Source organism: Choloepus didactylus, chromosome 12, assembly GCF_015220235.1.
Source record: "Choloepus didactylus isolate mChoDid1 chromosome 12, mChoDid1.pri, whole genome shotgun sequence".
In the NCBI taxonomy this organism is placed as follows: domain Eukaryota; kingdom Metazoa; phylum Chordata; class Mammalia; order Pilosa; family Megalonychidae; genus Choloepus; species Choloepus didactylus.
In genome coordinates, this window is record NC_051318.1 from 59,710,668 (window position 1) to 59,736,598 (window position 25,931).

The 25,931-nt window shown below is 37.7% G+C and overlaps 1 protein-coding gene across 7 annotated transcripts in view; it reads right to left on the minus strand.

Annotated features, from left to right (window-relative positions):
• The window catches only part of SCEL (sciellin), a 121,790-nt gene that overhangs the window by 90,088 nt on the left and 5,771 nt on the right, over window positions 1-25,931 (minus strand). For 6 of the 7 annotated variants that reach the window (XM_037799963.1, XM_037799964.1, XM_037799962.1 and 3 more), the window contains exons 2-9: window positions 13,671-13,732; window positions 12,853-12,970; window positions 10,127-10,186; window positions 8,056-8,124; window positions 4,599-4,667; window positions 3,979-4,017; window positions 2,905-2,985; window positions 898-963 (exon numbers count right to left, since the gene is read on the minus strand). In XM_037799963.1, coding sequence (XP_037655891.1) covers window positions 898-963; window positions 2,905-2,985; window positions 3,979-4,017; window positions 4,599-4,667; window positions 8,056-8,124; window positions 10,127-10,186; window positions 12,853-12,970; window positions 13,671-13,732 — 564 coding nt within the window. The remainder of the gene's footprint in view (window positions 1-897; window positions 964-2,904; window positions 2,986-3,978; window positions 4,018-4,598; window positions 4,668-8,055; window positions 8,125-10,126; window positions 10,187-12,852; window positions 12,971-13,670; window positions 13,733-25,931) is intronic. The other variant, XM_037799967.1, reaches the window with a different exon arrangement.

Here is a 25,931-nt window from a genome sequence, read left to right on the forward strand (position 1 = left end):
TAATTTGATTTAGTTATATAAAAAAAAAACAAACAGATGCAATGACAGGTGTGAAAAAATCAAGTTGAGCTCTTTGTGTCTAATGACTGACTAAAGTTTATTTATGCCCTTACAGTGTGAATCTAAATTATAGTAAAGGGCATGTGCTCATTTGGAAACAATAGAGACATTAAAAGTCTGCACCATAAATGAAAATTTCAGGAAATAAACTGATCTAATATTAAACAAGCACACAGGTTAGTAATACTCTACCAATGTAGTTGAGAAAATAAATCCCACTGAAACATGGAGATATTTGGTGAAGATATTTTAGGGGTTGATGATATAAAAATATCTTTGAATACCTGAAATCAAAACCAAGTTGTATGCCTATTTTCTTCCTGTGTTAGTGATGACAGAATTATAGGAGTTCTACAGATATGCCTGCTTCTTTAAATGCTACATTGTAAACTTCATATTTTGCACACTGTTGGAAATTGCAAAAGACCAAGATGCCCTCCACATGATATGCAATTTTAGTTACAACTATTGGTCTCAACAAAAATAAAACTAGAAAACACACAACTGTCACTTAACGTTCACAAGGAACTTGCTACACATATTCCCATCCACAGCTCTGTCTCCATCACAGCACAGAAGCAGCTGCACACCAGGAGCCCACATCAGCTCCTGTATGAGGTGCTTGGCTCCATTTTTGATCTCTGTCCCCTCCTTACTCCTCAGCACCTGCTGGGTTTCCCGCCAGGTCCCCATTTCCATGGGACACCATCTAGTCCAGAATCCAGAGTTCATGAAATTGCCTCCAGTTTATTCCAAAGCATCCACAGCTAAAGTTTGTCAATATCTGACACCTTCTTCTACCAAATAGCAGAATTCCCTCTGACACCTCTCCCTTACCTTCTGCTTGTTCCTGTGCTTGGGGTGACACTGTAACCTGGAGGGGGCGGTGGAAACCAGGACTGCCTGTTAGGAAATGACAGCAGTTATAAATACCTGCTTGAAAGGCCTGATCCTACATACAGATCTGTTGGAAAAAAATTGGAAAAAATTTGTTAAAAAAGCAATGTCATTACTTTTATACTAGGCCTTGGAAATACAATGAAAACTGTCTTATAAATAAAAAAGAAAGTGACCCATACTCCAGGTATCTGCTCCCCCAGGTAAGTTCCTTTTCCCCTTTCTTTGGGCACTAAAAAATGTGAGCATTTCTTAAAAAAGAAATCTGAAGCAAATCTGAAATATAATAGCATTTATTAAATCTAGGTCGTGGGTACACGGGTGTTTATCAAATTATTCTATTTTTCTGCATTATGAAATATTTCAGAATAGACACAATAATAATTTGATGGTTTATTAAAAATATGGTTTAAAAGAACTGATAGAAAATTCTGACTGGTAAGAATATTAAAAACGTAACAGCAATGCTAACCTCAATGTCATATATACATATATTTGATACCCTCCAACACATACATATATATATATATATAGCTTGTGAATGTACTTACACACACATGTGTACACACACACACACTTACCCCCAATTAGAAAGATGTCCTCACATTACTAAGACATAATTTTAATTGGCAGAGATAGTTAAGAGGTCTGTAGAAAAGACTAAGAGATGGCGCAGAAATGAAGATGTTCACTGGAGAGTGGTGTAGCCTAGGTAAGGAAATGCTGGGTAAGGAGGACAGAAGAGCTAACTTCAAATTACTGAGGTATTCTCTGAGGTACCATAGGCCAAAACCCTGACCAAGTGGGAGTTACATCAAGGCAGATTTCAGCTCAACTAAAGAAAGATCTATCCATGAGAGCTGGTCAAAGGTGCCTCACAAAATGGTGAGAATCTTATCACTGGCTGCAGTGGTCCTGAAATATGCCTAACCTTGGCAGAGAAAGATTCTTGCACTGAGTGGAGGTTAGACTAACTGACCTTAAGTTTTTCTTCCAACCCTAAGAATAGGTGTTTAACAAAGAGTCAGGGGAATGTAAAATTTGGGCCCAAGGAAAAGGTGAATCACATCTTTGGAGACTCTGCAAATACAACCAGAACCCTGACTGCAGGAAAAATAGAATCAGTCACTTCCGTCCCAGAGGACTACAGCAGTGCTGTGGCAAAGTCAGCCAGTCCACCGACAAATATTTATTGAGCACCTACCCCGTGCCAGGCATGGTTCTGGGTACAGGCAAAGGCAATAAGAAAATAGAAAAAGCACTGAGGTTCACAAGGGTTGGTTTCTATTTACTCTATGACTCACTAGCACTAAATTCTCTTCAAGATGCAGATGTCTCTTCCACGGTCATTTCCCGTCTCATGAAGAATACTTCTGCCACCACAGGTCCAGCTACTCCTCAACGCCTAATATTATAGATGGAACTCAGCAAAAGCAGAATGTGGAAGGCCATGCAAAGGAAGTCAGAAGAGGAGGCAATAATCTTGCAAACATAGATGTTTTTGACTCTGTACTTGGAAGTAGGGCCAGACCATCCACAAGGCAGAGGAGGCAGCCACCGATGCAGACTGGTTTCAGGAGCAAGGCCACTTGGCACACCTTAATCATTATTTCGGGTTATGGCTGTCCCTGTAGTAGGAGTCTGGTAAGACGCATTCATTACCTGAGCTCTATCATCAAAGACATTACATAGAAATTCCAGGCCCTAATTTAGGGGAACTAGTGAGAAGACTGCAAATTTTAAGAAGAGATAGGGAGAAAAGACTGAAGTTTTAGGAGAGGAGAACGTAGGCACTGGATCCATGGGAAGGAGAGGAGGGAACAAGGAGGAAGGGCAGAGCAACTTCTCAACACTGACTGAGCCTTGGTGGATGATTTGGTTCAGAAATATAAAGAACAATCATTCAAAAAATATCAGCAATAGACAAATGCAACCAGTCCATCGTACCTTTTTTTCTTTACAGGAGCAGTAGCAGAGGTGGAAGCTGTGGTGTTGGTGACATTCGGACTGAACAAACTGCCAGGCTGCCTGTTGAATCACAAGAACAAAAATAATCACATTCCTGAATTTTTCTTTCTACCCCAGCTTTGGAAGTTCTTATAATCTACTCATATTTCCTGCCTGCTCTCTACGCCTCCAAAATACTTCATTTGAGGATAGAAGAACACATAAAAAATGTTTTTCCCTAGTTTGATCTGCTTTATAAATTACGAGGCTCTCATATAACTAACCGAAATTGAAGGAATATGACATTAATTTTGTGTCCCAAATACAGACTAATAAACTGTGATGTGTTATGGATTTACATATTTTTTAATCCTGGGATTATATGCGACTAACATAATTATATTGCATTGTCTTTGTGTTAAAAGCATTAGTTGGGGAAAACATTTTAAAATCTCACGATTGTTGCATCTCTACTTAACAAATTATCAATGTACTCAGACCCTCAAAAACGTAAGTGATCCCCTCCTGTTTCAACTACTGAGAGGTGTTGTCCAGCATGAAAATTAGTATGTAAATAGAAATGATAAAATTAAAAAAGTTCAAAAATCTACTTAATTGGGGCTGTATATACCTATCAGTAGTACATTCCAGGCTAAAGGTATTTTATCTAAGTAGACTGTTCACAAACTCATGATTTCAGAATTTGAATTGTCTCTGAAAGAGGAGTTGTAGAACATGTCTTGGGAGGAAAGTGACGTGTAGGGGAGGGAAGAGTTGACTGCCATAGGAGGAGAAAAGAATGACCTGAATTTTGGTGTTTGATGGAACAGTCTCAGCAAACCTTTCCTGCAAAAGTCCAGATAGTAAATATTTTGGCTTTATGGACCAATTCAGTGTCTGTTCTCAACTACTCAACTCAGCACAGAGATACAATCCTAAGCAAACGGGTGTGGCTGTGTGCCAGTGAAATTTTGGCCAGAGGTTTGTAGACCCTGGTCTAAAGCGGTATCTTTAACATATACAAAGAAAAACATCTTATTCGTAAAATGTAATTTCAATTAGAAAAGAACATACGACTTTGTTGCTTCTGGAGAGCTAAACGTGGAAATACTTCTGGAAAGAAAAACAAAAACACAAACAAGTGTGAGCATCAGAGAAGAATTAATACTTCAATCTATTTGGCAATTGTCCATAAATTTTGAGTTATTATTATTTAAAAAGTAGACATTATTTGAGAGAGGAGAAAAGAAAGCATCAGTACTTGAATAAATTTGATAAGCTGATGTTATGATCTTTCAATCTTCTGTACTAGATTCCAAAGGAATTTTTTTCTTCAGAAAACTCAACATCTTTTAAGCCCAATATTTTTATTTGTTGGCTTGGTAATTTTCTTCAGCAATAAGAATAGAAAATTTGCATTTATATATTTCTTGATTTTGCCACCATAAATTTAAACAGAAACATAAATGCAGTAAGAATGATGAACCGAAGCAGTGAACTCCCTTGATTTTTAGACAGAACAACAGAATTTTATTTTTCTATCCATGTAGCAGGAATAAAGGCTTTTATTCTAGAACAACATAGAAGATGAGCAGTTACAAAAGGATATTAAACAAGATTGAAGCATAGTAAGTAAATAAGGCTTAGAAAAACATTGTACTCAAGCCTTTCCCAAAGTTAGTAGATACTGGTACCTATTGGTTAGTCGGTTATCCAAGGTATTGGCTTTATATGTTTTAGCAGCATCACTTCTGTCTGAGATCCTTTATAGAGAAACAAGACAAACGTCTGGATAAACATTTAGATTATTAAACTCCTGTCAGTGTTCATTGATGCTAGAATAATTTTAAAATATAACTTTAATAAAGAATACTGTTTTCCAGGGGTTACAGTTTATAAAATGTTACGGTAAAAAGGATATTGATGACAAAAAAGGCTATTCTGATATAGTTTGGACTTTTAAAAAGTATTATGCCTCTCTGTTTGCCTTTCTAACTCAATGAGCATTTACATCATTAACTATTTTTCTATCCATTATTACTTAATAATATGTCTAATCAATGACAATATTTCCTATGTCAATAAAAGGTATCAGTGGAATAGTTAAGTATTTTTTAATGTTTTGTGGCAGAGTCAATACTGTGTGTTTGCCAAAGCCATTTTATTTTCCTCCCAAGCATACAAGAAAACCACAATTCCCTTGCAATTAGGTAGGTACCATGCGATTGAGTTCTAGACTAAAGAATGTGGGCAGAAGTGGGGTATGCCACTTCCAGGCCCATCATAAAAAAATGCTGCATGATCCTCCGTGCTCCTTCTTCCCATTCCTCGATGACTTTAATGCCAGTGGGTTGAAGATGGGCACCATAAACATGGAAGGACTTAGGTCCCTGAGACAGCCCCGCTCCTCCAGCCAATCCACTGGACTGTGATGAGAAGAGACAGTTATTTTCTATCATGTTAAGCCACTGTGGTTTGGGAGGTGAGGAGACTTGTTAAAACAGTTACCTTACCCTGACTAAGTGATTTATTTTGAATAATACATTGAGTTAATAGGCCTTAAAGTTCATCAGAAGTTTTAATCCCTCTGCTCTCAGGCCTCATCAAGGTGAGATCTCATGACTGCAGTCACTTTTCCTTCCCCTGTTTCCCTCATCCAGATAAAAAGATTATTCCTGAGACCTGGAACTATCTTCTGGGGCGTTCTGCAGAAAAACAAAAGGTCAGCAAGCCCCTTCTGTTGGTCCCTCACCGTGGGTCTACTGCAACCTTCCCTTCACTTTTACCATCTACTTAAGTACAGAGCTTTATAAGGCCTTTCCTGCAAAGATGGACAGTGACTGTGACTCTCTTTAAAGAAAAAAATATGTGGGAAAAATATGACATAATTGTCATAAGGTAAAAATAATTTGAATTCCTACGTGTAACTTTTTTTTTAACCTTTAACTAAAATATTGGGTAAATAACTCTAACAAGTTAAATGTCTTTAAGTCAACCCCCAACACAGTTTCTACTTATGGTATAAAATGCCACACACTATACCTCTTGAATGCAAAAAGGAAGGGTGGATAACTGTGGAAAACTCCATAATCTCAATAGACTGTTCACAGTATATAACCAACAATATAAACAAAAGAACAAAAGGAAGCTATTTTTCCACTACAGAACACTAGGGGTCTCCCTAACCTAGGTATTCCAAATTCAGTCATTAACCCACCTTCAGGATTTGGACCATATCTGAAGGCTATATATACTATTATTTACTTATGATTTTTTAGCACACCTCTATTTTTACCTACATATTTTTAAAAGACGTCTTCAAATGTAAACTCAGCACTTTTCTCTTACTCACTAATTATATTCTTGTTACGAGGCACACACACACCAGGTGTATTTGACCATCTTCCTCCTACAATTATTTTGCGCCTCACATTTTGGGGTGGTCTGCCTTGTGGAAGCCCTTCTCCCCCTAACAGGGCTTGCCTTTCTCTACAAACCCCTGTGGATTCTCCTCCTTGCTTCTATTTCCACATGTACTGAGGACTCTCTTAGGAATAAAGTGACCAGGATATTTCTCCCAAATGGGACACTAAACCTCTGTGTCAATCAATTACTTAATCTCTGGCCCTGTTTTCTTGTATATAAAATGGCATTGGGGCTAGATTAGTGGTCCTGAATCTTTGCTGCATGTTAAAATCACTTCATAAGCTTTAAAAAATGCCAATTCCAATTCAAACTGATGAAGTCAGAATTTGGGGAATGAGGAGCAATGGGACCAAGGCATCAGTAAAGTTCAGAAGCTCCCTCGATGATTCTAATGAGTAGCCAAGACTGAGGATGATGCAATGAGTTCCCTGTGAGTTCCAGCTCACTCCCAAAATTCCCAGGCTCCGTCCTGAGAGTGCTGATATAAACTTTCAGACACACAACCTACAAATGCTTAGCTCTCTCACATATTCACTTTTTGAAGTTTAATTATATCACTTTTAAATCCATCCCTGGAAATACGATTTTCTTTTACAACTGAGGATAAAAATGAAAGCCTGCAAGGTCAGGGTGAATGAACAGAGATCTTTTGATTCTTCTCCTCCCTGCACTGCAGTGGAGGTGGAGATTTCATACATGTACTTCTATAAACATGTTATTTTTTTCATGACTAATAACTGGAAAAAGAGAAAGGCTGGTCTTTCAAGGATAGCAGTGCTCATTGTCTTCTATTAGAAGGACCGGCCTGAAAACCTATGAGTAGTGCAGAAATAAATGAACACTGGCATGGTGTGAATCTAGAGATACCTTAAATTTCAGCAAAAAATGTTTAAAATCCAGCAGGTGTCATTTTTATCTATAACAGCAGCAATCTTTAGCTACATTTAGTGAACTCAAGTATTCCTGTCTGCAGGGCATTCATTGTTTCTAGAGTCTAATTAAAGATAACTTTGTTCTTTACTTACACTCATACAACATTTCTGCCAAGTCTAAAATTAAAATATGATTTGTGGCAGTTAACATCAACCTGAAGGGAAATGACTACATTTCTTCTATAAAGATGATACCTGACCTTCTGAGTCAGAGGGAACTAACAAGCACAACATAACTATAAGTCATATGATAACTCCAGTGCCAAAAGATTAATTTCACTTTTTAAAGTAAAGAGCAAAGGCTTTATCCTAAGGTGCTTCAAAACTGTTGCATTATTAAATTTATTTTATTATTTTAAATTTATTTATTATTAAAATTTATTGTATTATGAAAAGTGTCTCCATAAAATAGTTGGACAGAACTGTTTTTCTCCACCATCAGGATCGAAGAATGCAAAGCTGGAACAAGGACTACCAATATTCACAAAATAACTATACTCCTCATTTTAGATTAAATGAACAGATTTGACACAGTTCCCACCCAAACCAGTTTCCCTCAGTGTGTTTTATATCAATCTACTGTTAGCAGGATTTTAGAAAAACATTGGATCAAGCCAAGATTTGGTGAGTTTTAAAGAAGGGAACAACTCAATCATATATTCCTTCTATACTTGGGGACAAAATATCAATAGTTCAATTTTACTTTGGCAAGCATTAAAATACCTCATAGCTTTATAAGAAATAGTATTTAACATATTCATTCATTCCACTTACATGGTTCAAAATACCTTACCTGTCCAAAGTGTCATCAGATCTGTACCGACTAATTGTGGCTTTTGGTTCATCTATCTCATTTGTTTTCCTAGTTAAAAAAAAAAATCAAATAAAAAGTTTCTTAAACCTACCATGAATTTGGCAAAATTTTGATATATTTAGGTAGAAGGTGCCAGGTACCAAGGAAAGAAAGATTCAGGGTATCCAAATCTTCCAAGCTCTGACTTGGATAGAACCGATTTTAGCAAATTCAATTCACCATGCTAATAAAGGATTCTTCTCTGGCTCCAATTATTCCTAATTACAATGTGACATATTCAAATTGGGGATTAAGATACATAAACCAAACAACATAATATGAAAAATGGTTAATAATTAATATGTGCTTTTATCAATGTTGTTGACATCTATAAAATAGGAACTCAATTCCTTGTAATCAGCTATGATGTGTTTGCAGTGTTTTGGCAGTGCCACAAGCCAGCACAATGGACTAAATACTTAAATTGCTTTATTTAAAATTCAGCACCATGGACAGGGTTGAAAGAAGAGGACATTCTGGCAGAAGGAAGGGAGAGGGAAGAAAGGAAAGAAGGAAACAGGCAAACCTGGAAGAAATTAAAAGAGGAAAAGTGGGAAGAGAGAAAGGATAGAGGTAGGAAGAAGAGGAGATGAGAAGCAAGACAAGAAGTTAGGACAGGACAGAGAGAAGGCAGAAAGAAGTGAGACGCAAACATGAGCAGAATGGAAGGGGAGAGGAGGAAAAAAAAGAAGAGAGGGAAGAAGAAAACAGTAGAAGAGAGGGTAGGAGGCTCAACAGTAGGAATCATAATAATTAAAGCAGTGGAAATACTTTGATTAAACTAAACGAGTAGGGAAAAAGCCTTTTTAATGCCTCATAGGACCCTGTGATAGAGGAAGCGCAAGCTATTTGGGGAATTGCTCCATGATTTACTGTGTTTTCTTTTCAAAGCATCATTTGCAGCACATGGAACAAAGGCATTGAATCAGCATAAGTACTAAGAAGGGATACTTAAGATTTAATGTTAAAGTTTGATGTGGTGTATTTTCATTGGGTAAATATGTGGTGGTACACAATATACAATGCACTGTGCTTATGACCATGGGAAAGTCAAGATGAAATAACCAGGGACATTACCATCTTCAAAATCATGAAGACGAAGGAGAGGGCCCAGCTAGGGTGTCTGCCAGGTTACAGAACAGCACATGGAATGAACTGAAGCTAGTATCAGGAAAACTAAATGGTTACCTTGTATAAAGGGCTGTAAGCTCAGTACCCCTAGAGCAGGTCAAAATGATGCACAGGTTTTAAAGGGTTTGGAGAAAGTCACAGATAAAAGTTTCCAAGATATATATATTCAAGGTGTCTACTTAACTTTTCAAAGTGCAAACCCTGGAAGACAATCACACTCTCCTTCTAAGTTACCCCTTAGTGACAAACAGAGAAAGACTACTGGGCTAGATAAAACTTGTATCTAATAAGTAAGTAGGTTCTTCTGATGGGTGTGGTTGTTTGTATATGTGTGCATGTAGATGTGCTTTAATAAGAATATTATGTTTATTTGATCACTTTTAGATTATTTACAACATTGTGATTACCAGTTTTGAATTTTTCAACTAATTCACATCAGTTAGTCTATCTGCCATGGAGAATCATTTAGTGATTTTGCACAAACCCAAGAGTTTCTAAAAAGAAGTGTATTCTCTCACACAGCCTCTGGAATTGTTATTTCTAAATTTGGGGGTTCCTTCCCTAGGGTTCAGAGGCATCTTATCTGGTCCTGTGTCTGTGGGAGCCTCTCCCCTGCCTGTCAGGAGGACCAGCTCAATAAGGCAGGCAGAGGATTGATTATGGTGTTTCTCCAAGCCATGGTGCTGGCAGCACAGAGCTGGAGAGGCACAGAGTTTCCCTGGGGAAACCCCTCGTGATGTCACAGACTCTCCTTTGTGTGCCCAGAACGTAGGGAAAGCCTTAGGCTAGCCACAAACAAAATTCTACTGTCTTGAACAAGTGTCTCAAAACTACCGTCTTTGAGTTTCTGCTAACAAGGTCACTTGTTTGAAACACCCACCTGTCCAAGGCATCCTGGGAGTAATGTCGGTTGAGCACCACCCTACCATAATTGTCTTCTCTGCAGAGAAAGAACAAACTGATGTCACATAAAAAGTTACCACAGTATTTAGTAAGTGCAAAACAAGGGAGGTGGGAAAGAGCCCACAATTTTTGGCAAGGTTAATTCATCTTCCTACAGCCTTAAGAATATATCTATTTATTTTAACTAGTCACCACTTGAAAGAGCAGGGCAGAAAGAAACAAGTTTGTCAGTACAGATGATCATTATTCTAATTTATCCCATGAGATTTCCACATGAGTTTTTTTAATCAGCGTGAGAACATGAGGCAGTCTACTTTGCAATACTGGAAGAGCCTATTATTTTATATTTCCATTAGGAACAGAAATATAAAAGCTTTCTACAAACATATATTAAATGTAATAACGCCCATTATGTCTGGATATTTTCATTTGATGGACTTGACAGTTTTCTCCAACAAAAATAAGGAAAATCAGCACCAAAATTTGTGGTAAAGGATATTGACCAATCATTCACAGTAGTCATGGCCTATTTTGAACTATGAGAATATACAGGTTGCCCTGTTTGATTCTTAAAATAACTCTATGAGTTAGGCAGGGAAGACAATGTGCATAGGAGCTAGTACATCAAATTTCAAAACTATCTCTTTTTTTAACTTTGTATAGTGGATCTGAAGGCACAAGCAATTTTAGGAAATGTCAAAACATGTAGTAGAGTCTTTGGATTTGAGCCAAGGCAGAGGGTGAGTATCTGAACCTTTTTCATGTCAACCCAAACCAACCTGAAATACCACATTTCTCTTGGTTCTGCTCCACTAATGTTACTCAACACTCTGGAACCATTCTTTAATAAAGCTACAAAAGCACTATAATGACACTTAAAAAAAAAAAAAAAAAAAAGATGAACAGTGAAACTGAAATGATGCCAGCAAACATACATCTTCAAAGACACTAAAAGTCCTTTTTGCCTTTGTAGGTATCCTTCCCAGAACTTGTGGATAAGTGGCAGACACCAGGCAGTGTTCCCAGTGGGAGAAGGAGAATCATAACACACTGCCCAGAAATGGGCCACTGGAAGCAAGGAAAGCACCAGAGCCAACATCCCCCTCAGTCAGCAGCTGCCGTGCCATCCAAGCTGGCTTTCCAGGTCTTTGCCAAATGATGCATGCCTGGCATAAAACCATCATTCCTAACACCTATGATTTGTCTTAGACATCTCTATCTTTGCCCATCTGTGTAAATATTTCCAATCCAAAAGTTCTGGTCTACATTTGACATCACTCTACCATCATGGAAAAACAAAATTCCAGAAGCAATGTCATTTCATGTAAGGATATGATTGTTGTCCAGTGCTATTCATTCCAAAAGTTAGAGTGAGCTTCCAAAAATCTTCTATTCCTCTAAAATAATAAGATTTTAAAATATTTTTATTTAACCATTATGAGTATGTTCCTCAAATAACTACATATGGACGGTTTTCTACAATGTTTAGAGGTATCATGCAATGCACGGTTTCTCAACCTCAGCACTATCACTACTGACTTTTTAGGCTGGATAATTCATTGCTTTGCCCTGTGCATTGTAGGATGTTAAACAGCATCCTTGGCCTCTACCTACTAGATGCCAGGAGCACTCACTCCCCAGTTGTGACAACCAAAAATGTCTGCATACATTGCCAAATGTCTCATGGGTTAGAAAGCATCCCTGGTTGAAAACCACAGGTGTAATGGAAAGAGATATGGGTCATGCTAAAATCTCAACTCTACCACTTATAGCTGTGCATAATTGGACAAATTACTTAATTTCTCTGAGACTTAGATTCCTCTACTGTAATAATACCTACCTTGTGTGGTTGGTATGAAACATAGTTATGCTTTATATATAAAGCTTTTTACATAAAGCTTTTTTTTACATGATGCTTTTTATGCATCAACCCTGATGCATAAGAGGAAATCAGAAAGTGCATACATTTGTATTTACATTACATATAAAATATAGATCTAGGTTGGACAAATGTCTATTGTAAATCGATATTGGCAATGAGGTTATATGCCAAAGTTCATAGTTTTCAGGATCTTTAAGCATATGGCTAGCAGAACCAAGGCTAAAATCCTGCAGACGTATCTTTCTTGGTGGAAGAGATCTCCCTCACAAAGTATTATCACAACAGTTATCACCCTTCCTATACCTGGAGGTATGTGGCTACTTGGGACTAGAACGACTTGGTAACATATATTCATTCCCCTGCTTTAAATTTGACTTTTGAATATAAAATTCTTAGATAAATTATTATTGTTTGTAAATTTGAAATCATACTATTAAATGTTTGTTCCAACTGACATGATTCGCATGTGCCAGTAATCTTACCGTAGAGTAAATGCCAGGTTTTTGGAAATTGGAAATTCATGTTTTCTTTTCAGTTTACCAAGTATGCACAAATTCCAATTTAGTTGATTACCATGAAACCCTGCTCTCTCTCATTAATGACCCACATTCTCTGAGAAATGTGGATAATAAAAATGGTAGAAAGATTATTGGAATCTGATATAATCATTAAATGCTTACAAAAGCTTGCTTAAAAAATTAGGCCATGTCACGAAGTATTTTAGAAGGAAAGCATTTACTTTTCAGCTGCGCATTAGTTTCCCAAACAGCAAATACCCCTTTCTTTTTATCCACCCACCCACATTCTCCACACCCCCTTACTTTTCTTCTTCAGGACGATTCTTTATCCAGCTGTTATCCTGTAAGAAAGTCCTTCTTTTGTTCACCTCGTGAAAACCCTGCTGTCTCAGCATGGTCCCCTGAGCGGTACTCTTCATATCTGTCAACAAAAGTATGCAAGACAGGGAACTGTAACAGCATGGAGGCGAGCGTGGGTTTGTTAGCCTGAAAATCTTGAGACACACACCTGATTGGCCAGCATCGATCTACAAGGCTGGCAAGCCCAGTACTGTTTCTAAGTAGGATCTTCTGGCAAGAAAGAACAAATCCCAGACCCCATCATCAATGATAACATATACAACTGCTCAGGTGCCAACTGAAACTGTTAATGCAGATCACGAGGCCTCATCTGGCCTCTGGGAATGTGGAAACACGAGCTTGTGATAAGTCAAGCCAGGACTTAATAAGTTGGCCCTTTAATTCTATAAGAAATATGCCTCACAAGTACACACAGGACTTTTTTTAAAGTATCTTCTGAATAGTCGTCAATAAGTCCTGGTGTATTTGATTATAACTATCTTAATTTTTTTAACCCTGTAGGAGCCTGAAGCATAGGAACTCACACATATACAAAAGACATTTTTTGTTGATTAAAAACATATTTTCAAATTGCAATTAAATAACCAAAATCTGTTGTACTCTTACTTTTTTCTTTGGCTTAATATTAGCAATGCTAAGTAAATTAGATTATTGCTTCTAAACATACAATATCTATATAAGAGAATTAGGACCTATGCATTGTTTATTGTTTTTCCCAGATTCTTAAGTTTTCTGAGTAAGAGAAACATCATCTACATTACCATTTCCTCTGGGAGATGTCCTACTCAAGGTAAGACTAGACATGCTGCCTTCCAGTAAGGATCTGAAAGAAAAAATGGGGTACGGGAAGAACACAATGAATCAAAGAATTTATAAGTGACTGTTTCATTGTTAAATGAGACATATTTTTGGATGACATTGACAAAGTCACATAATCTGGTATAATAAATACATGACATAAAGAACTTGAGAGTTCAACGGCACCAATCTATTTTACAGATGAGAAAACAGGCCCAGAGTGTTTAGTGTCTCCAATGTTGTATAACAAACAATATCAATAAGATATGTTTTGAGTGCCTACAATTTGCCAGGCAATGAGTCAGGAGCTGGGGACAAAAAGATGAGTAAGATGAAGTTTCTGTTCATGATCAGTGGGGAGAGAGAAAGAAATGGATCTCACAACTCAATAAGAGGAGAGCCACAGGAAGGATGTGCACACTCCGAGGAGGTGCATTTGGTCAAGCCTGGGACCAGCCGGTGGGGACCCCTGATCCCTGCCAACGCTCCTCCATGGAACCCCACCATCTCGAACAAAGTGCACTCTTGAGTAGGCAAAAAATGAGGGACCATTTCCCTTCTCAGGGCCATTGCTTCATCTCTTTAAGTTATTCTAAAATCAAGTTGATGCTTTTCAGAGTCCTGAACCCAGTTGTGAACAACCAATATTATTCTTTCTGCATACCTGATTCTCAGCTTGTAAAGCACTTGTCCATGCATAGTAAGGAAAGCCCGTATAAGATCAGCATTAAATTTATTAAACATTTGCATTAGAGAAGACAAGCCTACTTTTCCTGATCAGTGGAATTGGCTCTTTGTTTCTGAATTACTAAAGAGGAATAAGCAAACAGGGCTCAACTAAGTGATAGTAATGATGACTGATATTTTCTAATTTTATTAATGAACACTGTTAATGGCATCATGTCTTTAAAAATATCTCTTGTCATTTAAAATTTAATTATTACAGCCAATGGTTAAATCTCATGGGTTGTAATATATCCATTGCACAAGATCTGTTTCTCTGATAGTATGTACCCAGGATTCTCTACAGTGTACAGCACATAGACTGAGGGTAGAAGCAGGATACTACTGTTGGTCAGCCATCAAAAATGATCATTGTTTCTCCATAATGTCCACCACTAAGTTGTTACCACATTTTAAAATTCTTCCATTCTAGGACATATCATCTTGCTTTATAATTGTCTAAATGTTTGTCTCCTTCAATAGACTATGAACTGCCAAAGGCAAATACTGTGGTTTTCATCCTTACATTCTCAGAATCTAAAAGACACTTTTGTTGAGTGAATATTTTTTACTGAAATGGGTGCCCCAACAAATGGACTCTCTAAAGGAAAGGAACTGGAACTGAATCACCAGGCACAGAAGAGGATTGAGTCATATTCTTCAATATTCCAGAAAAGATTTCTGCTCTCCATAGAGGTGGACAGGAATTTTTTAAAAATTGTAGAGATGTTCAGTAGACACAAATTCCCTTTCCTTGTGTCACTGTTATCAGTTATTTCTACAAATTCCCCATTTCTGCTATGCTCTCCAGAGAAATGGACCAATTTACGTGGACACTTTTTGAGATAAAGGCCTGGCGTGAACATCTTGAACCTAACTAGGTGGAGAATTCTGGAGGGGCCCTGATATATTGGGAGGTATGGGAATATAGCCCTTGCATTTTCAGAGACAGAAACTGAATAGTTCATATCATAGTGATGAGTTCAGCCCAAGACCAATGACCATCAGGAGCACTTTGCTCTTCCCAAGTGGGGCTTTTCACTATGCCTCAGCTCCTGCTAGGGGGAAGCCAAAGTAAACCCAGTAAACTGATGTGTAACTAGAAGGGAAGCAGCCAGATACACTGAAATCATAGATCTGGAGAAACACTGGTTATTTTAGGTGACCACCAGGTAGAAAAGCCTTAATTCCTTATCCACGACCAACTACTACTGTTCAGGTATGAGGGGTAAAGGTGACCTGCTGTCTCAGTTTGCCTGGCACTGAACAATTTCCTGGGGCTGGGTTTCCCCAGGACCACAGTATGACCTTTGTGGACTGTAGGCAGTTTGCATTTGTGGGCCCCTTCCTCCTCATGCATACAAATTAAAATGTATATTTTATGCTCCAATCAAGAAGGCAGAGTGAGATGCTTCAGGGCTCCATCTCCCCACAGAAGTTTTCAACAACCAGAAAGAACTAGCAAAAGCATCTTTCTCAAAGCTCCAGAAAATAGTTAAATGACTGCACTAACAGGGCAAACAGTGAAACAAGAAAAATCCTACTTAAAAGTGGTAGGATCCTGTGGTGCCCTGGCTGTCCCTTCCCCCACCCCTCACCACCTTGGGATGGAGCTGGCCTGCTCTCCCAGTGTGGATCCCTGATGCTGGTATGTGTAATACTCATGCACATACTGGATGGAGCATGTAGGTATGGCCCAATCTGTCTGGAAGTAACCTAAGGTACTCACCACCCCAGAACTAGCCCTGGGCATAGAAAGCAGCTCACAGAGCTCTCCTACAAACACTGTGGGAGAGCAGTCAAGTGGCTGTCTGGAAAGGGATTGATGGCTGTAGGACATAGAGTACAGTGGCTAGGACAGTGAGGAAATTCTTTCCTAGGGGATAGGGGACATTGGGAAGCATGTAAATGGGGAATTCTCAGGACCACATTGTGCAATCCCAAGACAAGACATATGTGCGAAAGGATCAGGGAGACCCCTATGCTTTGGCCTGGAGCTATTCTCCAAACTCATTGCATGGATAAGACCCAAAGGAGAGCACTGGTACAGGATTTCGGGAAAGGTGTTGTGCCTATTTGGATATATATGTCCCCCAGCAAAGCCATATTCTTTAATGCAATCTTGTTGGGGCAGACTGATTAGTCTGTTGATTAGGGTGGAAACTCTGATTAAATTGTTTCCATGGAGGTGTGACCCCACCTATTCAGGGTGGGTCTTGATTAGTTCACTGGAGTATTTAAGAGAGAAGCTAAGAGCTGATACAGACTCAGATGCTTGCTGACACTTGGAAATGCTTGAAGATGCAGAAAGAAGGACACCTCGAGATGCTAAGCTAAGAGACAAAGCCCAGAGCTTGCCCCGGAGAATCTAGGAGAGGAACCCCAGACACTTAGAGAGACACACCCTGGGAGAGAGAAGCAAGGATACACAGAAGCTGAGAGAGAGGGGCTGAAACACAACCTGGGAGCAAAGGATGAGTAGACACCAGCCACGCACCTTCCAAACTGACAGAGGTGTTCCAGATACCATCAGCCTTCTTCAGTGAAGGTATCCTCTTATTGTTGCCTTAGTTTGGACACTTTATGGCCTTAGGACTGTGAATTTGTAATAGATAAACCCCCTTATAAAAACCAATCCATTTCTGGTATTTTGCATAATGGCAGCTCTAGCAAACCAGAACAGGAGTTTTTTTTGTTTTGTTTTTTGTTTTTTTTTGTTATTTTGTTTTTTTGTTAGCTGCTAGCATTCAAGAAAAGACCTGTCATAAGACTAGCTGGATACAAGCTTAAGGAACAGACTCCTCAGAGTCTGAATTCCAGTAATAACACATTAAAATATCAAAATGTTCAGGTTTCAACAAATGGTTATGAGAAATACAAAGAAATAGAAAGTGATAGTCTAGGCAATGAGGAGAAACTACCTGGGACATACCAGAGAATGTCTTTTTACAAATGGTCCTAAATATGCTCCAAGAGCTTTGTTCATGAACAAAGAACTACAGAGCTACAGAAAATCAGGAAAATGCTAGATAAACACAAAGAGAATATCAATAGAAAGATGGAAATTATGAAAAGGAACAGAAGTAAAGATCACAGTAACAGAAATTAAAAATTCTCTAGAGGGTTCAACAGCAGATAGAAGCTATCATAAGAAAGAATTTGATAACTTGAAGACATGACCATTGAAATCATTCAATCTAAGGAACAGAAAGAAGAAAGAATGAAGAAAAGTAAACAGAGCCTGAGAACCTGTGAGACAACATCAAGCATACCAATTTACACATTGTGGGAGTCACAAAAGGAGAAGAAAGAGAGAAAGAGTCAGGGAGAATATTCAAAGAAATAATGGTTGAAAACTTTGCAAATTTAAAGAAAGACATGAATACATGCATTCAAGATGTTCCACGAACTCCAAACAGGATAAACTCAAATAGAGCCACACTGTGGCATTTTATAATCAAACTGCTATATGCCAAAGATAAAGAGAGAATTCTGAGAGTCTGTGCCAGTTTGAATGTATTATGTCCCCCAAAACACCATTATCTTTGATGTAATCTTGTGTGGGCAGACAAATCAGTGCTGATTAGATTGTAATTCTTTGAGTGTTTCCATGGAGATGCGTCCCACCCCTTTGTGGGTGATGACTCTGATTGGATAATTTCCATGGAGGTGTTACCCCACCCATTCAGGGTGGGTCTAAATTAAATCACTGGAGCCATATAAAAGAGCTGACAAACAGAAGGAACTCAGTGCAGCTGAGAGTGACATTTTGAAGAGGAGCTACAGTCAAGAAGGACACTTTGAAGAATGCTCAGGAGCTGAGAGAGGAACTGCAGTTTACAGAGACATTTTGGAGACAGCCTTTGAAAGCAGACTTTTGCTGCGGAGAAGCTAAGAGAGGATAAATGCCCCAATAGCAACTGAAAGTGACATTTTGGAGAGAAGTTGAAGCCTAGAGAGGAACATCCTGGGAGAAAGCCATTTTGAAACCAGAACTCCGGAGCAGATGCCAGCCACGTGCCTTCCCAGCTAACAGAGGTTTTCCGGACAACATTGGCCATCCTCCAGTGAAGGTAGCCAATTGTTGATGCATTACCTTGGACACTTTATGGCCTTAAGACTGTAACTGTGTAACCAAATAAACCCCCTCTTATAAAAGCCAATCCATTTCTGGTGTTTTGCATTCCAGCAGCATTAGCAAACTAGAACAGAGCTGCAAAAGAGAATTGTTTTACAAATGATGGAGTCTCGCCTCAATAAGATAAAATGCCAATTTCTCGTCAGAAACCATGAAAGCAAGAAGACAGAAGGATGACATATTTAAGCTGAAAGCAAAACTTGCCAACCAAGAATTCTATATCTGGCAAAACAGTCTTTCATAAATGAGGCAGGAATTAAGACATTCCCAGATAAACAAAAACTGAGGGAGTTCATCACCACCAGATGAGCCTTACAAGAGATGCTAAAGAGAGTTCTCCAGGTTGAAAGGAAAGTACAATAGACAATAGATTGAAGCCATGCGAAGAAATAAAGATCTTTGGTGAGGGTAATAACATGGGTAAATATAAATGCCATGCTATCAGATTTTTGATTGGTAATCCCACTTTTTCTTCCCTATAGGATCTAAAAGGCAAATGCATAAAATGTCATGATATATCACTGGTTTTGGACTCATGATGTATAAATATGTAACTTGTGGGAAGAACTAGATAAAGGTAGGGGGGACAGAATGTATAGGAACATAGTTTGTATATTCCACTTTAGTTAAGTTGGTATCAATGCAAATGAGATTGTTATAAATTTAGGATGTTAAATTTAAGCCCCATGGTAACTTCAAAGAAAATATTGGAAAATATGGAAGCTCATGGAGACAGAAATTACAGTACAGGTTGCCAGGGGCAGTGGGCAAGGAGAATAGGGAGTTAAGGTATAATGGGTATAGGGTTTCTGTTTGGACAGATGGAAAGTTTTAGTAATGGAAGGTAGTAAGGGTACTGCAATATTGTGAATGTGATTAACGCCATTGAGTGTTTGAGATAGGAAATTTTGATTTATGTATGTTCCCACAATTAAAAAAAAAAAGAGAGAGGAGAAAGAGCAACTAAAGAGACAATGACAATTAAATGCAACACGTGATCCTGGGTGGGATCTAGCAAGGGAAGAGAAAAAGATCAAAGGGACATTATTGGGCCATATAAAAAAATTAGGATATGTTAAATTTCTTGAACTTGATAACACATAAGGTGGATCCATAAGTCAATATCCTTGTTCTTAGGAAATGAACACGGCAGTATTACGTCTTCAAGAAGCATGATGTATACAAACTACACTCAAGTTGTTCAGCAAATGGATTGATAGATCAACAGATGGATAGATAGAATGGTATGGCAAATGTAGCAAAATGTAGAGATTGGTTGATCTGGGTATCTGAGGGGTGGGGTGGATAGGAGTATGTTAGAGTTGTCTATAGCAGGTTTGTATAATTTTTGTAAGTGTCCCAGAAATTGTAAAGTTTTTCAAAATAAAAAGCTTTTAAAATTTATATTTTATGACTTTGTTAGTATAAAAATGAATATAATCCAGACAAGATTCATTATTGTATATTCTTTACTATTATAGCCATCATTTTTCTCCCGATGCTAAAAGGAATTAAAATTAGAATACTCTTTCAGGCCCCTGAAAGAATCACGGGCCCCAGATACTATGTCTATTCTGTCTAATGGATACATCAGTCCTGAGTTTCTGAAGGATGTGGTAATTTCTGTTTTAAAACCAGATCAGTCCTGGACAAACCAGATGGTTGATGATTCTAGGTTGGGTATTAATTCTTTTGCAGGGTCCAACCAGCCACACAGCATATGGATCGCTGGGAAAGGCATTAGGTCTCACATCAGAAGATGCAAGTTCTAGGCCCAGGGTCACATTCAAGTTCTATTTTCAATAAAACTCCACCCAACTTGCCCAGGATACAAAGCAATGAATTTCTTATATATGGATATTTCTTGTACTATCACTTAACATGTATCAATAGTTACATCCCTGTGAATAACTGTTACATATACTCTTTTATAGACTAGACTAGCAGTCACAAACCACTAGAATTATAGTGTTAAAAAAATAAATGTAGCAAAATCTCATTTTTACCTAGTTTTTTGAAGGAGTTATTTATTTAGAGACTGAAGTTGTCTGAGTTTCAAATATACTCAACACCCTGATGATGACACTTCAGTAGACTAAATCCAGCCACTTGGATTTATTTCACAGTGCCATCCTTCAGTTTCATTCCAATTAAGTTTTTAACTTCTCACAAGTAAGATGAAACTCTAATCTTGGCTCCTCCAAAAGCTGTTCCCAGTACATATGTCTAACAGTGGCAGACACCAGCAACTGGATTTTAAACATGGAAAATTATAGGAAGAGACGTATGAAAATTATAGGAAGAGATGTTGCTGTTATGCTGGTAACTACAAAAAAAATCATTTACGTTCAAAGTATTGAATGCATAATTCAAAACTTCTGGCCTGAAATCATGATGTCAAAGTCCATAAGGATAGAGGGGGAAAAGACTCCAAACTTTGGCTCAACTTTCATTTACTTTTTGTGGTCAAACACCAGAAAGATCTCGTTTTCACTCACTACCCTAAAGCCCTCTGCCCAAAACATCCTTCTTTAGGCTATAGATCAAATCACTCTCCTTAAAGTTTTGAATCACAAAATCAATTCACTCTCATGGCTCTTTCTGGATGCATGTGAAAGTATCAGACATCCCCTATTTCTTAAATTTGTCTTCTTTCAGCTTCTCCTTATCTCCCTACGGTCTTTCTCAATTCCTTTAGTATAGTAATTTTTAATTATAGCACTTCTCCTGGGAACATTTAGGTCCATTAAGTAACCCATTGCTCCTCAAGCCCAATCCCAGCCCTAACTCCACCGGTTCCAAAGAATTTCTTGGGCCACTTCCCAGCTAAACCACAGTCTTCTTTATCTTTTGGTTTCTCTTTGCATAAAGAGTCCTGAGATCTTACAAACTGCCTCTTGGCTTACCTAATAGTATCTTTACCACTCCCTGCTAACTTTGTCTAAAGACAGACAGTGTGAGCAAAGACACTGGAATGGGGTGGTACGTAGAGGAAAGAGAATAAGAAAAGTGAGGCAAAAGGGAAAATAAAAAGATGTGGAACAAGAAATACAGTTAGAATACAGGCGATTAGAGAAGAAAAGAGAAACAGACAAGAAAAGAATCCAGCTCTGATCATTGATATTTGGGAAATGTGTTAATTATGGCTAATATTAATTTAGCTTATATTTTATATGTATTATTTCATTAAGCCAGAGTCCAGGCAAAATGGAGCCAATAAATGAAAAGTTAGTGAGCTAGAACCTGTAATGGACTTTGACCAAGAACGAGAGACCAGGCTCTTTGAACACTTTACCAAAGTATCACAAGATCGGCATAGACTGAAAATTGGGTCCTTTGCTCCAAAATCCTCAATCAACGTGTCAAACTTCTAATAAATGTAGGTAAATTGATATTTTTATTAAAAAGACCAAATGTGAATAGTTGCCTACAGCAAATCTGTATAGTAGTGGAAAGCATAAAAAAGCCAAAACAGAGTAAGGAAAGAAATACAGCAAAAACGTCTGGAAAAAGGTATCTGTACATGCCCTGGTGGAATTCACCTTTGTGAAAAAGTCCTGAGGGTTTCATGGGCCCCGAATCATGCCATGCCCACTAGTGCTTATTTCCCAGAAATCACTAGAAACAAGGAAAACCCCTAGGAAGTGGAAAAGGGCAAATATCATAAAAGTATTTTCAATAGGAAAAAAAAAAAGAGGGGCCTAACAGTTACAAACCAATCAACAGAAGCACTGTCTTCAGGAAGATAAACAGAACAGCCCATCAAACAGCTAATTATTACCCAAAAGGGCATGAAATAATATTCGAGGAGAAAACCAACAGGGCTTCATGAAGTGTAAATGTTAATAGGTCAATTTAAATTAATTTTTAAATGGCTCTCCCAGACACAAACACCTGTGCTTAGCCTGAAAACGCAGCAAGAAGGAGATCAAAAAATTATCAGCTTGGTAAAGACTCATTTAGCCTGCTAACTGGACATTTCTTTAGTCATATAGCCTCATAATCTGAGCCTTACCATTGGGAAATTTGATTACTAATGGTGAATCCGGGTTCAGGATATAGAATAAATGAAATCTTGTAACTACACAGATGTCTCCACACTACCAATTTTCTGCTTCTCATAATCTCCCACCATCAATTTTCATTTCTATTTGTTATTGTTTCCAGTATGTGACTGTCACCCTCCGTTATTTCCACAACCTGTCTTTTTCTGCAGAATAACATCAAGTTTTAGCATTAATAAAGTCCTACTCTCCAGGACCTATTTCATTTTATGAGACATCAGTCTAATATTCAGTAATGAAAATGCTTTCCAATAACAATTATCTATCAATGGAACCTCTCATGAGCTATCTCCAATTCTAGCTAAAAATAATGTTAAATGAGTGAAAACCAAAATTTTGACCACTATGAGCCAAACACCCTGTTACCTTAAATACTTTATCATATGTCATACTCATAAGACATAATTCATAAGACATATGTTATCATATCTAATATTCATAAGTTCACGTGGTCATTCATTATCCTAAATGTACACAGTATTTATTAGACTCTCATATTAGTAATACATGTTCACTACAGAAAATTCGGAAATATAAGAAGGAAAAAATCACACACTTTTCATTAATCAAGTTGTTTTTTCTTGTTAGATTCTACTGATATACATGGTGCAATGCCATTTAAAATATTTTTAAAATTATTTATTTAGTGGCTACAAAATACTCCATGTCATGGATTTTCTATCCATATAATATAATTCCCCTGTTGCTTTACCAACACCATTCAAAAAAATTTGCCCACATTTCTGATTTTTTTTAGGATAGATCTTTACAAGGGAAATTATTTGCCAAAAGGTATAACTTCTAAAAAGTTCTTGACCTGTTTTCAATTTTTTTTCCATTAATCTTATACCAGCAATAGCATTTGAGTTGTCCCTACACTTGCAAACATTTAGAAAGATCATTTATTAATCTCTTTAATCATTTAATTGGTGAAAGTGGAATCATTTTGCTATAATTTACATATTTTTCATATTTTATTGGTTAATTACTTCTTTTGTAAATTATCTATTGATGTCTATTGTTTATTTTTCCATTAGTGTTGGTGTTTTTCATATTGTTTCCTTATTTTCTTTATATATCAGAAACATTCATCCTTACTTTCCCAGTCTTTAATTTACTTTTTACTCCCCGCCCCCCCGCCTTTTTTTTTGGAGCAGCAGCTTTCAATTTTTTATTCTCTTTCTTTTATGATTTCTTCCACTCTTTAAAATTCTCCTCACCATCCATTAAGTTTCACTCAGACCTTGAAATCCTGATAACTCTACTCCTTAAATGTCTCTTGATTGTCCTTTCCATTTCCAATGTCACTTCCTTAATTCAAACTACCCTAATCTTCTGACTGTTGTGACAGCTTCCTGGCTGTTTTCCCCATCTCTAGATTCACTCTCTTCTAACCCATCTCCTCATTGGCACCAAAGCAGTCACCACCATGCTCCATTTCTGTCAGGATAATATCCAAATTGGTACCAAAGCTTACAGAGCCATACCCTCCAGCCTCATTTCTCTCCAAACTCCACTCCTCACCTAAGTCTAGTTTCAGGCACAGAGAGCCATTCCAGTCCCTTGACGGCTCCATCTTCATCACCTTTAGGTGTTGCTTATTCTATGCCCTGTGCCAGAACATTCTTCTTTTTTGAGCCTCCTACTGTCCCTCCCTTTTTTTTCAGGACAGAATTCTAGTCATCCTTCAGGGCACACATTAGATAGTATATTCTCCCGGAAGCAACTGTGACACCATCACAATCCGGCCCCCCACCTCCCCAGGCTGAGCTAGGGGCCCTTCCCGGTACTTAAGTAGCAGAGAATAATTCTCCATGACACTTACCATACAGACTGCCTGTTTGAATGACTGCATACTCTTCCCCCTACCCCATCACACGCACACACGCATACACACAAACATTGTAAATCTTGAGGGCAGAGACTAACTCTATCTTCTCCGCAGTTGTATTGCCAAAACTTAATACAGTACCTGGGCATATACTCAGTTCTAGAAGAATATCTGTTGAACAAACTTGAGATTAATTAAATATTTACACATATTTTGTTCTAATTTTAAAACATTTTATTGTTACATGGAAACTCTAATCTATATGGATCTACACTGGTAATGGTGGAATGTGTCTTTTCCCATTGGTACATGGTTCCTCCTTTGTTGCATATTAAATTCTAATATACTCTAGGATATATTTCGTGGCTGTCTATTCTGGTCCAGAAATCTGTCTTTAGTATCTTGTAACAAACAAACTATTTTAATTATTGCCTTCTAAAAATACGTTGTAATATCTATCATTAATTTCATCTTTAAAAAGTCCATCAGCTATTCTCATGCATTCATTTCTTTTAGAAGAGCTTGGGGAGTAGAAAATTGTCATGAAAGTGTTGAAGGCACAAGCTCAGTCAGGAAGCTAAATTTAAAAATTAAGCTTTTTTGAATAATAAAAATCAAAAGCCTTTTTAAAAAAAAGTGGGGTCATGATACAAATCCATATCTATCTGGATTTCAGCTCTTTGCACTTTTTTTCTACACTAATGCTTTTCACACTTCTACACATAGTGTCCCTAATGACAGAAGAGAACACGCTTAGGAGGGCTGAGAGGGCAGGGTGGTGGGAACAGTTGTCTCCAAAACTTTTTAACTAAAATTAGCTCTCCACACAGATGCACACGCTTATCCAGACTTGTGCATTTTTTGGAATACTGTCCCATGGTGTGTGTATCTGGTTACAAATTTTAAATAGTTCACTATCTTCCCCCAGGAGATTCCATATAAAGGAGATTTCATAATATTTTAGAACCAGGAAAACATAGATCAGGAGTCATGGAATAAATTATTTAGATTCTTAGAGTTCTCAGGGATACGATTATAAAAAGTATTCAGGACTATGGGTTCTCATGTCCAGGAGTAAGCCAGTTGTCATTTAATGGATAGCTATAAAATGCACTATTCCAATTGATGATTACAATAAAAGAATGATTCATAGCCTAAAAAGGTTTAGCAGCTAACATAAAATGCAAGTCCAATAAATGGAGCTGTTACTTGCTTCCAAATTCTAGTGTTGCATGGATTTGTACAATGGTAAACTGGAACCACTTAAAGGATCGAGTTCATAAAGATTTTTGATTAAAAAGTGAACTTTGAGCAACTGCAGACAGGTACATAACAATTAATACATACAACTCTTATCCCAATGTTCATAGCTTGAGAAAACAGAAAATGATCAAAAAATGGCAAGGAAGCAGGACAATGACAGAAGAGAAGCTACGTGGGACCAGTAAAGATTTCCCTTGGACTGCTC